At 35.6% G+C, this 13,129-nt stretch overlaps 1 protein-coding gene across 1 annotated transcript in view; it reads left to right on the top strand.

Moving 5' to 3' along the window:
* KIF15 (kinesin family member 15) overlaps positions 1 to 13,129 on the top strand; it is a 35,909-nt gene that overhangs the window by 6,904 nt on the left and 15,876 nt on the right. The window contains exons 8-19 of the mRNA XM_057367690.1: positions 448 to 657; positions 754 to 879; positions 2,022 to 2,144; positions 2,844 to 2,967; positions 4,671 to 4,762; positions 6,052 to 6,261; positions 7,226 to 7,403; positions 7,814 to 7,955; positions 10,237 to 10,378; positions 10,698 to 10,886; positions 11,769 to 11,876; positions 12,662 to 12,767. Coding sequence (XP_057223673.1) covers positions 448 to 657; positions 754 to 879; positions 2,022 to 2,144; positions 2,844 to 2,967; positions 4,671 to 4,762; positions 6,052 to 6,261; positions 7,226 to 7,403; positions 7,814 to 7,955; positions 10,237 to 10,378; positions 10,698 to 10,886; positions 11,769 to 11,876; positions 12,662 to 12,767 — 1,750 coding nt within the window. The remainder of the gene's footprint in view (positions 1 to 447; positions 658 to 753; positions 880 to 2,021; positions 2,145 to 2,843; positions 2,968 to 4,670; positions 4,763 to 6,051; positions 6,262 to 7,225; positions 7,404 to 7,813; positions 7,956 to 10,236; positions 10,379 to 10,697; positions 10,887 to 11,768; positions 11,877 to 12,661; positions 12,768 to 13,129) is intronic.

A 13,129-nucleotide genomic window follows, 5' to 3' on the forward strand; every position in this document is an offset into this window, starting at 1 on the left:
CATTTCCTGCTAAGTGGGCAGCATGTGTTCCACAATTCTTTCTTCATAATTGGTTTGCATACACATAGTACTTGTGTGACTTTAAATTGGTTTTGGTTTTTTGTTTGTTTGTTTTGGAGTGTTTATTTTGTTTGGGTTTTGGTTGGTTTGCTTTGGTTTTTTTTGTGTACTGCTAACGTACACCAGTGTGGGATATGTTCTGCTTTCAAACAGCAATGGCACTTTTGGAGAAAATAAGTGAATATTACAACTATTTCTGCTACTAAGCTTGACTGTAACTATGCATTTTTCACTTTGAAAATACTTCTATTGAAAAACAGTAAAAAAAAAAAGTCCTTGTCCTTGAGATTTTTAAAAGGATGGAATTGTGTCTACTGCTGTTTATGTCACYTGCTTTTAAAGTACAGCCTGAGATACTTGAAATTGTGATGTCWTTTTCATGCTTAGGTATTAACTACRGGCTGGAGAAACCGTCGTGTAGCATCGACCTCAATGAACAGAGAATCCTCCAGATCACATGCAGTTTTCACTATCACAGTGGAATCCATGGAGAAAAACAATGAGGTTGTTAACATTCGGTCTTCCCTGCTCAACCTGGTAGACTTGGCAGGATCTGAGAGACAAAAAGACACCCATACAGAAGGACTGAGGTTAAAGGTTAGTTCTGTAACCTCTGGCATCTTTCTCCTTTTARATGCAGTGCCCTTTTCCGTCCACCAAATCCATTCATTCTTGTTCCCTCCTCATTTTTAGGAAGCAGGTAACATAAATCGGTCACTAAGCTGCCTGGGCCAAGTAATCACAGCACTTGTTGATGTGGGCAATGGCAAACAGAGACACATTTGCTACCGGGATTCCAAGCTCACTTTTCTGCTACGGGTAATATATATCCTCTGGATATTATCTGCTTTTTGAGATGTAGGAAAAAAATACTTGGTGGGGGTTTTTACTATAAAAAGCTGATTCAAGTATATGAAAGTTATTTCAGTATTGGGCAAGTGGAAGAAATCTTGAAAAGTTTTTTTTTTAACCCAAACAGACTTCTCATCAATATATTGCTGTTAACTGAAGGCAAATCTATTTATTCTTGTAAGTTCCTACTACATRTTTGGGAGTTTTAATGAAAAGGAAGAGCACATTTTCATCTTTATAACTTGGGAAGTAATATATATCAAAGTGTAATATTTAGGGATGTGTTTAAACTATTGACAGGGTTTCCAGGATTAGCCTGTGTGTGCTTAGTGTTGGTCTGATGTTAAGGGTTAGATGAATTTACAGTCTCCTACCTCAGCCCTTATATATAGGCTCTTTTCAAAATGAAGAKAAAAGAAAGACAGAAGCAGTCAAAGATTGTAACTGTATCAGCTGTTACTTTTAAGTGATTATTTTTTTGAGGTGTCTCTACTACAAAGAAGCCCACAAACATGACCTTCACTACTAGAGAGAGAGAGAATGCTGTCGAAGGTTGTGGACTATTTTGCAGTACTACACTTTTGGTCTTTAGGTATAATTGMTGCCTTCTCCTGAGATTTGAGAGCTGTTTGTTTAACAGCATGGAAATACCTGAGGATATGCATGTAAAAAGGAGATAATCCTTTTGTATTCTTGGTCAAGAGTATGTTGTTTTGTGATTTTGTTTTGACAGTTGCCTCCAGAAGRAAGATAGGTTGGAACAATCAATGGATGATGTTGAAAGTAGTGTGACCACTAATCTGCTAATTACCATTATTTTTGTGGTTGTTTAAAATTATTTCCCCTTCCTGCTGTTCAGGTGAAAGAAGTATCTCAAATTGTTAAATAACATACTAAGGGTTTTGAAACCCTAAATAAAGGCTTTATTTACAGTCACATCCTTAATACCCACATTTGAAATAAAATTTGAGAAACTTACCAAGAGTGGGTATTTGTTAAATGAAATTATTTTTGCAAGTTTTTCAAAATGATACAGTATCTTTTAGGTGATTACTTCCTTTTGTCATCAAAAACATGCAAATAAAACTAACTTCCATGTTTTTAAATAGGATTCTCTTGGTGGTAATGCGAAAACCTGCATAATTGCAAATGTGCATCCAGGATCCAAGTGTTTTGGTGAAACACTGTCCACTCTTAATTTYGCTCAGCGAGCTAAGTTGATCAAAAACAAGGTAAGAGAGTTACTTAATGTCTTTATTGTAGCAACAGACAACTTCTTATAATTTAAGTTCCATATCTGCAAGCAAGGTAGCTTCACTGCAGTACTGTGCTTTCACTAGTTTAACTTATCTTTTTTGAAAATACTAAATTTGCTTTTTTTTTTTTTTACAAAAAATTATTTTTGAAAAGGGTTTGTTTGCTTTAGGTTAGGATTAAAGGACAACAGCTGGGAACTAAGTAGTGGCTGTTAATATTATGTATTCATTGCTTTTTTTCAGAGCACTTTATTAGAAAAGTAAAAAGTAAATCTATWCTAAAGAATAAAATTGCTGTAAAAATTTCTGATTCAATGCTATTTCTGTTAACTAGTTCTAYATAAATGCTAGTGCCCAAAATGTAATTTCTCATGAGTGGGTTCTTAAAAGCATGCTGGCATTTAATTGAAACTGTCTCTGATGTATACTGCTCTGTTGGTGAAAAAGCTCCAGACAAAATTCTGCATAAAACRTTACATTTCTTAACCTGTAATTCCATCTGAAGTGCAACTTGCTATTTCTCAGTAAATGGAGCTCTACTTTTCCTGTGAGTTCTTCCTTTCCTAAGATGGAAAGAGTTCTCCATAGTTTTACTGGTTTGCATTCTTTGAGTTTTCTCTTATCATGTAAGATTTTTATTCATACTTTTTATTAATCTTTTCATATTTATGAAAGGCTGTAGTAAATGAAGACACGCAAGGAAATGTGAGCCAGCTGCAAGCGGAGGTCAAGAAGTTGAAAGAACAGCTTGCTCAACTTAATTCAGTGCCATCTGTGTGCAGTATTTCTGTATCCCAAGGTAAGAGTTGGAGGTGGAGGAGAGGGAATTTGCTGCTTCTGTAGCATAGAATGTTGGGGGCCTTCATYAAGTCTGAAAAATTAATATTTTTGTAGGAACTAAGCTACTGGGGTCACATTTGCCTTATGGATGCCATTTCCAATACTTTTACCTGATACCTTGAAGAAATTGTTAATGTGGTTTTATTTTCTTCCTCATAAGTTTGGGTACTGGACCATGGTTTTATTATATGATACTTAGATATTCCTCCACTTCCTCGGAGATATGCTGCCAATCCTTTCAGTAACCAAAAGCTTGCCTGTGATTCCTTGTACATTTAGGTCAGAGGGAAGGCACAAAGAAACTAATAATATTGCATTCTTTTTAAGCTCAAGACTGGATTATTTTTTTCCCTCTTCCATTTTTTGCCTCTTCCAGAAGAACCTAAGRAGGATGCTTACTTTCAATAAAAGTTTGATTTCAATGTAGGTTGGAAATAGAGTTTTTGGGTAATCTTCCAYAAGCTTTGCACTAAGCCATTTTATCTGCAATACAAATCCCAGCAGAGCTTCCTAGTATGTATGTTTCTCACTGAAATGTGCTACTTGATAATGTTTGATTGCAAGGTGGTAAACTTTGTCTTGTAACTCTGACTGTTTTCCTGAGTCAACTCTTTCCCGACCTTGCCAAGAAATAGAAGATACAGCAAGAGAAGTTACTRCAGCAGTTAGGAAGCCTTGTCTAATATAAAGCACCTAGGGTTGAGTTTTCCTAAGGAAAAAGTACTTCTCTGTTAGYATACATGTTTAACCAGTGAAAACAAATCAGTGATGCAGCAGGACACTGAATGATGGTTCATAAATATATGAATATTGACAGAGGGCTCAATGTTTAGACCCATGACAGAGTTCAGAGGGAAAACAAGTGATAATGCTTAAAAAATGAGAAGGAGTTTTGAGCAGAACCCAATAGATCAGAGCTGTGTTTCTTCTGTGCAGTTAAATTATATTTGTAACACTCAATCACACAAATATAAAGTGTGCTTTCTAGCTACTTCAGAAACATGATGGCATTTTAAAATATATTAAATTACAATAATGTAGTTATCATGCTCCTAGATACTATGGTGATTAGTATTCCATAAATAAGTAGACTTGTCTGTGTTAGAATATTCAGAAAAGCTTTTTTGAATTAATTTCTAAGTGGATTATTAAACCCTTTTAATCCCTTGTGTGGATGCTTTCCTTCCAGATTAAGCCACTAATTGTCCACATAATTCAAGCTTATTTTCCTAAATTTCCTTCTCATAAACCTGTTGGTCCACTTTTAATATGTACAAACTGTACTAATAATGCTAATAATGGCTTAGTGTTATCAAATTAATTTCAGAGGGATTTTGCATTTTATAGATAYGCTTAGCTGAACAGACTGATTCTTTTATTTTAATAAAAGTTCATTGCAAGGCCATTTAATGCTTGAACAACTTTGTTAATTATACAATTATGTATGTCAGCTCTGTTCTTTATCACCACTTGCAGGTGACTGGGAATTACTGTCCAAACAGTGTGGTCTGGGTTTGGCAAATGTTCTTTGTGGAAGAATTACACTGTTCAAAGAATTTATTTAAATTTTCTTTACACAATTGTCATGTTATATACATAGAAAAACCTAGATAAGTGGTATTTTAATAAATATGGCATTTGTTGCTTTGACTTCCCCTACAGACRCTGTTGAAAACGGGAAGAACAACATAAATTACATGAACAACTTTCTTGAAGCGATGTTGTTTTGGGAGAAATCAGAAGGTGAAAAGAAGGTAAGAAAGCACTGGTATTTCTAAGTGCATTCAGTACACTTTCTGGTGAGAGACCACGAGCATATTGAAACTGACTCTCTTAATGGTTTTCCTTGGTTTTGAATAAAAGTTCTCTGTCCAAAGATAACAAGGTTTGGTAACAAGGCAACTTAGTCAAATGACATTTAAGATAAAATCCAYAGTGTTCAGGAGGACTACAGGAAAACTAGCAGAGCCAAAGCCTAAATCAAACTTAATCTTTCCCCTGTCATGAAATGTTTCTRTAAATACATTARCAGCAAAAGGAGGGCTAAAGGGAAACTCCAGCCTTAATTGGATGCRGGGGAACAYAGTGACAAAGGATGAGGAAAAGGCTGAGGTATTTTATGCTGCTTTTGCCTTAGTCTTTARKAGARTAAGAACARTTGTTCTCAAAGTACCCAGCYCCCTGAGCTGTAAGATAGGAATGGAGAGCAGAATGAAACCCSCATAATTCAARGGGAAATGGTCAGTGTTCTGCTRYACCAYTTAGGCACAAAAGTCTGGATATTGGGGAAAAACTCTTCACTGAAAAATGTTGTCATGCATTGGAACAGGCTGYCCAGGGAAGTGGTTGAGTAGCTATCCCTGAATATATTTTAAAGATAAGTTGATGTGGTGCTTAAAGACATGGTTTAGTAGTGGACTTGGCAGTGCTGGATTAATGGYTGGACTCWARGATCATAAAAGTCTTTTCCAACCAAAATAGTTCTATGCTTCTATGCTGTCTTTCAAATTCCAACAAGCCTTAGGATAATTTTCATAGTATGTTTAATTTTAGGGGGTAGGGTTTTTATTGGGGTTTTMTAATTTGAAAAAATTGAACAGAACAACAAGCTTCTGTTTTACTCAAAATTGAGTGTGTTTTTAAGTGTTTGGATCAACAGTGGGCTTTTTGAGACAAACCTCATAGTCATTCTCATTTTATTGTTCTTTGGTCATGGCATAGTATGAAACAGCCAAAATGGATTTTGATTTTTTTCTAAAGAAAATTAATTGGAACAGGAACTCTCATAGTGTGCATCTGAGGGGTTTAACTGAATAGTTAGTCTGCCAGATCATATTGGAGTTTCTAAATACAATTTTTGTAATATGTTGTGTAATTTGGATTCTTGATAGAGCTATTCTCTCTACAAATCCACTGCGAATGATATCTTGTATATTCACAAAATTACTGTTAAATGAGTTTTTTGCATGATTGGTCTGCCTATGCACATGTATGTAAGATGTGCACCTTAAAAATTCAYTAATCTGTATATGTACTTTCTAAGAATTTATTAGAAAAAGTTGCTCAGCTGGAAGAACTGTGTGCCAAGAAGGARAAATTTGTTCAGTCCAATAAAATGATAGTTAAATTCCGGGAAGACCATATTGTGCGCTTGGAGAGATTACATAAAGAGTCTGGTGGAATTTTATTGCCAAAAGAGCAAGATGATCTCCTCAGTGACTTGAGGGAGGAAGTGCGGATACTCAGRGAACAGGTAAAGTCTTTGGTTTTTCTTTTCTGGAACAATTTTGGTTTGTGAGAATAGCTCATATAGTCCTGTGGTGGGTGCATACAGGCTTTTAGGAAAGACAGGCAGAAAAGAAAAGGATGGGTGGTGGGTTCCATTATCAAAGCATCTCAGATGCATGGAACTTCCCTAGGGAAGGGACATTGGCTGGGTTTAGAGCTTGAGTTTGTGTAAGAGGAGAGTTTGGTAAGGGTGATGTAATGGGAGCTTGCCACAGGCCACCTGATCTGGGTTAGGCAGAGGACCAAGTCTCTTTTCAGCAACTCAGGGAAGTCTCCAAATCACAAATCCTCATTCATATGGCATACTTCAAGCTCTATATCAGTTGAAAGGGAAAGACAGCAGGATGCAAATAATGCAACAAGTTTCTGAAGGATAATAACACAGATGCCAGGTGGAMCAATAAGGGGTGATGTGGTCCTGGAGCTGTTTAAAGAACACTTTGGATTATTCAGGTATCTGGTAGGTGTGATATCATTTGTGAGGCAGTTTTGAAGAGCAAAGGAGCTCGAGAGAGAAGGCAAATTCCTGAAAAACAACTTCCTCCAAGCACAAGTAGGGAAAAGGAGTACATTTTGACAGTCCTTTKTTGACTACAGAAACACTACTATGGGGTGCAAGAATAGTCTTAAGAAAACCGAAGTTCAAAGCTGAAACTGGAAAAGGTATCAAGAGCAGCAAGAAAAGTATCTGCAGCTTTATTATCAGTAAAAGAGTTAGTATGTAAGATGTAAGCACGCTGTCTTGATTTGAGAGTAGAATCCAAGGCAATAAGAAAATTAACCAAAAGAAATTGAGCAGTTTTAACCACTGTAGGGAACATCTCTTTTGCTCTTCCATTACAGTTTAATGTTTGTTAAAGGTAGTAGAGTAACAGCTGGATAGATATAGCATTGTCTGGAATTGTTGAATAAAATATTGCTTACCACAGATGGAACAACACCCACGAATTGCAAAGTATGCCATGGAGAACCATAATCTCAGAGAGGAGAATAAAAAACTTCGTTCCTTACAGTCAGTTAAAAAGGCCCAAGAAATTGATGCTCAGACCATTGCAGAGCTAGAAAAAGCTTTTTTGGAAGCTTCAGCCACAGAGAAAAGTACTGGAGGTAAAAATATACTAATGTTTTTCAGCTAAATATGCTTATTGTATTTCTGTTGTGTGCATCATAGTGTTGAAAATGTCTGTATTGATGTAGTTTTCCCTCCTTCAAAGTGGTCCCTGAAGACTGATAAAACAATTTCACTTACATTTATTCATGTTGGCCTTTAAGCAATAGGGAGTTTGGATTTGCATCCTGTGAAACCCATCTATAATCTCATTTTGTGGTCCTTGGTTATCGTGAAGTCTGCAGTATTATTAATTATTTTACTGGTTTTCATATAGACTGTTGCTAATACCTATTTTTGTCAATCTCAGTTACTGCTGTGCTCTTCAAAAGCCCACAAATGCTTTCATTTTAGTAAAACTTTAGGTGTTTGAGCTACTCTGTGATTTCAGAGGGTCTGTGTTCTTTAGGTCACCGCTTACATTCCACCACCATGTTGGGGGAAGGCAACTCACTGGCATCTGTTGAAAGGCTGAAAGCTCGTTTGCTACAGACMCAAGCTGAACTGGCAACTTCAAAGCAAGAATACGAAGAATTTAAAGAGCTAACCAAGTGAGACAAAACAGTATTGAAATATCTGTAATTAAATGTCTTTAAGATATTATTCATTGATTTTTGAAAGACTCAAATCCTAGTTATTCCGATTAGGTTTGTTCTTTGCTTGTAAGAGAGGGCCAGGCAGAACAGAACAATGGCATTCACACAGAATATGTTCTTGTTGAACTTGGTTATTCCCAGGCTAGAGAACAACCATTATTAAACCTGAAGTTGTCTGTTGCAGATTTCTTTGTCTTTTCCAAAGCCACTCTTGATAGTAAGAGGCAATAAAATGCTTCACACCAGAGATGGAYATACCTTTTATTCTGACAGTCACCTGCTTAACAGCACCGGGAGAGTTTGGCTTAGTTTTCATGTAGAGCAAATGTTTTTCAATAACTGAAATATTACAGGTGGAAGCAGTAACAGGTGCTAAATGTTGATGRGGGTGAGGGAGAATGAGAGGGGTGTTTGGGGGTTTGTTTTTGTGCAACAGTAGTTTTGCAGTCTACAAGTTTGAGTCACCATAAATGTAGAATCCAAGCACCCCAGAAAACTCTGGCTAACCTGTTGGTTAATTTTTTATCTCAATTTCAAAGATTTTTAGGAAGGTAATAATACTGCTATCTTGAGACTTCTTATTGGAACAAAGGTTTCATTAAAATCAAAGCAAAGACATGGTGTCAGTAGTACATTTATGTCCATTTGCTTTGGCATCTAAACATGAGATAAGGCTCTACTTTGTCCTTATTAATGCAGTAAAGAACTTAGTGTTATTGTTCTGGAGGGCAGCATGAGATAATGGGAAGGGCCTCACTAATACCTTCAGTGTTCATATACACATGAATAATACATGACTTCATTTGATTAACCCCATTTCTGAAAAATTCAGATCTTGTTACTGCAGATACAAGAAAAAACTGCAATTYCAGCAAATGTAATGCAAACCTGAAAGGCAAAAGGGACCTCTTTTTTTTATTTACTGTCATTTTTAGTTTGTACCTGATGTTGTTGCTTTCTGTTGATTTCACTGAATATAGAGTGTAATTCTAAAAGCATCAGGCAAAAGATGGTTCCATTTTTGCCTCCCCCCTCCTGTTTTTTCAAAGTAGCTTGTAACGTCCTTTTTTGCTTTTTCAGGCAATTGTACAAATCTGKTTTTTATTGTTAAATTTCTGTGTAGCAAATCCAATGAACTTTCTAAATAATAGTGTTACAATCTACTGAGGTTATCAATTAAGCAATCCATCAATTGTTTCATGCCATTCACTACAAGTGTCTATTTATATTTCCATATATTGATTACTTYATTTTTCTGCCCATCAAATATATTTTTATTTTATTTATTCCGTGTTTTTGCATGTCTTGCTTCCTTGATAGTATGTATGCATTTCATTATCAATTACCTACATTTTCTTAGTGGAGTGCAGTCAAACAAATGTACTTTTCAGCCTCTGGCRTAACTAAATTTCACAGAATTATAAACTTGTTTCAAGTTTCAGAGTAACTAGATGCTTCATTTTATATGCAGGTATAACTATATGCTGTAATTGAACAAAAATAAGTAAAATAGCAATTTTTCTGCTGTCCAGTAGCAATCAGAATTGAAGTTCTGCTCTATTCCCTAAGATACCAAGAGCATGAGGGAAAATGATTGCATTAAACTGCCAAAAGATGAAATAGTATGTTTCCATTTGTCTGTAGACTTTGACCCTACCATTATGTCAGTAATGCCAACTATCACAGCAACAGCATGTAGCTCTGCAAAATACCTAGTRAAAATTATTCCTAAATTTCTGCTTAACTGTTGGATTTCAGTTAAAGTACTCTTAGAGGGCAAAATAATCTTAACAGACCAGCACTTTAAAAAAAATTCTTTAAAGGATTTTCTTTAATCCTGGCAAGCTCCAGTTCAGACTTCTCATATAACTGGATAACATTTTTAAAGCTTAAAACCRTATTGGTATGGGTGATATCACTTTCTCATAAAAGGAACTGCAGAGCTCTCAGCTTATTTCTTACCATGTAATGGATTTTTTTTTTCTGCCACGTGTAGTTATCCATCTGCTTGCTTCATTATGCAGGCACAAATAAGCTGCTTAGCTTTTTATTTTTTTATAYGTTATTTTTACCTTTTAATACAGCAGTGGTAGCTTTCTTCTTAAAATAATGAGTTCCAGTGTTGGGTAAAAGTTCAGCTGCAATTTGCTCATTGGCAATAGTGCAGCATGTTCTTACTGATGGGAAGGCACAGTCATGGAGTAGTTTTGACAGTAGTAATATACTTCCTAAACAGGAAAAAACAGATGGAACTGGAATCAGAGCTTCAATCCCTTCAGAAAGCAAACCAACATCTTGAAAACATTCTGGAGGCAACCAAAGCACACAAGCGCCGAGAAGTCTCTCAGCTACATAAGCTACATAGAGAAAGTCTTAAGGTATGAGAATAGGTTTATTTACACATACTTACTCCTGGGTGTACAAGAGTACAGACTATCATTTGTTTGATCCCTTAACCTAACTAGTTTTCTGGACTAGTTCTCCATATGTGTTAAACCAAATAGGCTACATTTTCCAGAGCATTAACTGAACAACTCCTGCTGTCATCTGCATGTCTGAAAAGTGGTAGTGGTTTAGAACTAGCCACTTTGAGCATTTTATTTCATTATTCTGCTTATAGAATTAAGAAATACAATACCGAAGTCTTAATTTCATTTTACAATTAAAATAAAGACCTCTTTGTGATCTTTATAACAGAACATAACCACTCCAACCAAAGCTTACCAGCTAAGATCTCGCCTTGTGCCGCGAATAAGCCCAGACTATAATTTTGAAGATTTTCAGCATTCTGAAGAGATGATGGATGACATTCTGAAAGAGCCAGTTCCTCCAGAGATGAGTGAACAAGCATGTGAAGCCATTGCTGAAGAGCTCAAAGTGGCACAGGTGAATGYTTTGAATAAAAACTGAAGTGTATGTGCAACTTTGTTATCAAGTGGTCTTTGCCATGAAGTACTTCCCCTTCACCAAGTGCATTTTCATTTGCRTGGGAAACTGAAGCACTTCATGAATGCTTAACACTAAACAGTTCTCTATACATTGCACTTGAAAGAGGATTTACAACAAAAATACTGAAAGTGATTTGAGGCTCGGATATCCTAAGTAGTTTAATGCAGGGAATTTGTATTTTATTTTAACCTGATAACTTGTCTCTGAGGAGTCCTCTTTATAAGTCAAAAGCTACATTTGGAACAGCACACAAGGTTAATATATAATATTGCATTTGAAGAAAACTGCCAAATAATATTTGTCCACCATTATACATTAATTGTCTTGTATCTTTTCTAGTGGGCAGGGAATGTCTTTTGTCACATAGAAGTGACTTTTGGCACTACAAACTTATCTGAACTACTCTTTAGAAGCTGGCACTAACTTCAGTGCATGTAAATCCCTGGCACAACAGCCAAAACCTCTTTGATGCTTACCATAATACAGAGATCTTGTAAGGAATTTTGCTAGTGTATGTTTTGAATAATTTTTTTAAAGCCTTATTTTTCCAAGGTAAACATGCATCTGAAATATGTTTATCAGCTTCAGTCCTTGTATTCACTGATGGATTTTCTTGTGTTTTGGCGGTTTAGTTAGAAAGAGGAGAAATTAGCTACTTAAGATACYAGTTTATTTTGAGTGTTCTGTTTTCTGTTGGTTCAGATCATAAAAATAGAAACTTGTTGACATTTTTATATTTAATATGCACAGACTGCCATATGGCATGTGACAATAACTGGAAGATGGGTGTTCTAATTTTGTGTATCTCTTGTGTCACAGGAGCAACTGAGCACAATGCAGACAAAGCTGGATGAAGAGGAAAGCAAGAATGTAAAACTCCAGCAGCATATTAATAAACTGGAGCATCATTCTGCACAAATACAGGAGGTGAGAGAACAGCATAATACAGGGCTCGTGTAACTATAACACAGTCATACTGCTGTGTTGTCARTGAGGTCTTGCAATATTACTTACATTTTGACTTTTGAAGAATCTATGTAGCATCATAATAAAGGGTTGTGAAGGAAGATAAGGACTTACAATCGTGGAATAGTTTGGTTTGGTTTAAACGTCATTTAATCCAACCTCCCTGGAGTTGGAGTGAGCAGAGAAGGTTCATTTAACATAACACTGCAGTTCTGATTTTGGTTTTGTTGTTTTATATCTTGTGATTCTGATCCTGCTTGATCTTAAATATAAGCAAATAAATACTTGTGGTTGGGTTTGGCCAACTTCATGATTTCTGGAAAACAACAATAGTAACAAGGAAGTTTTAAACTTTGGAATGCTGAAAATACTAGTCTCAGTTGGAACTACCTATCCAATATTTACAAGTCTTGCTTAATTGCTAGGGTTGATTTCTCATGGGAAAGGAAATAAGGCCTGTATTCTTTCCAGATCAGTTTCACTTCTGGTATCTGTGATATCAGCTCCTAAGCTGTGAGTTCCTTTTAAATGAATTTTTTAGATAAGGTAATGTCTTAAGTTATATAAATTATTTTTTTCCTTGGACTTGTAGGGATTTCAGAGTTACCAATTACTGAATTTAAAGAAAAATGTGTTTATAATCAGTTGATGAAATGCTTTAATATATCATTGTTATTGTTGCAGCTCTGTGACTTAGCCACTCCTACACTTCACTCTATTTTAAAAGTTGTGCTATTCTTTTCAAGCTTCTTTCATCTGAAAGGAATGACTGGAGTAAAGAGCGCCAGGAGCTCCTCGAGCAGATAAAATCACTTGAAAAGCAGCTTCAAGACAGTCAAAGCAAGGCTGATAGTAAGTCTTTCTAATACTGAAATTGCATTAAGTTTTGAGGCGTCTTGCTGTTTTAAGTAGCACATGCTGAGTAACTATTTGGGTTGTTAAACATATTGGTTTAATTTTTTTTTTAAGAAAGTAATCTTTAATAGTTGCAGATTATCTTCGCCTAATCTTGCACAGTATACTATATTCAATATGGTTCTGTCTTTACTCTGAATGTGAAGGAGGTACAAGATATAGTATTTTGAAAGAAAATATTAAATAAAAATAAAGGATAAAACCTGTATTGTCTATGGAAATTATGGTGATGTTGTCTGGAATGTTTTTGATTCACCTTTACTTCAAGTCAGTGTTTCATTGACTTTTTCCATTCACAA

Source organism: Malurus melanocephalus, unplaced genomic scaffold (assembly GCF_030028575.1).
Source record: "Malurus melanocephalus ecotype Western Australia unplaced genomic scaffold, MMel_1.1 scaffold_83, whole genome shotgun sequence".
Lineage (NCBI taxonomy): Eukaryota > Metazoa > Chordata > Aves > Passeriformes > Maluridae > Malurus > Malurus melanocephalus.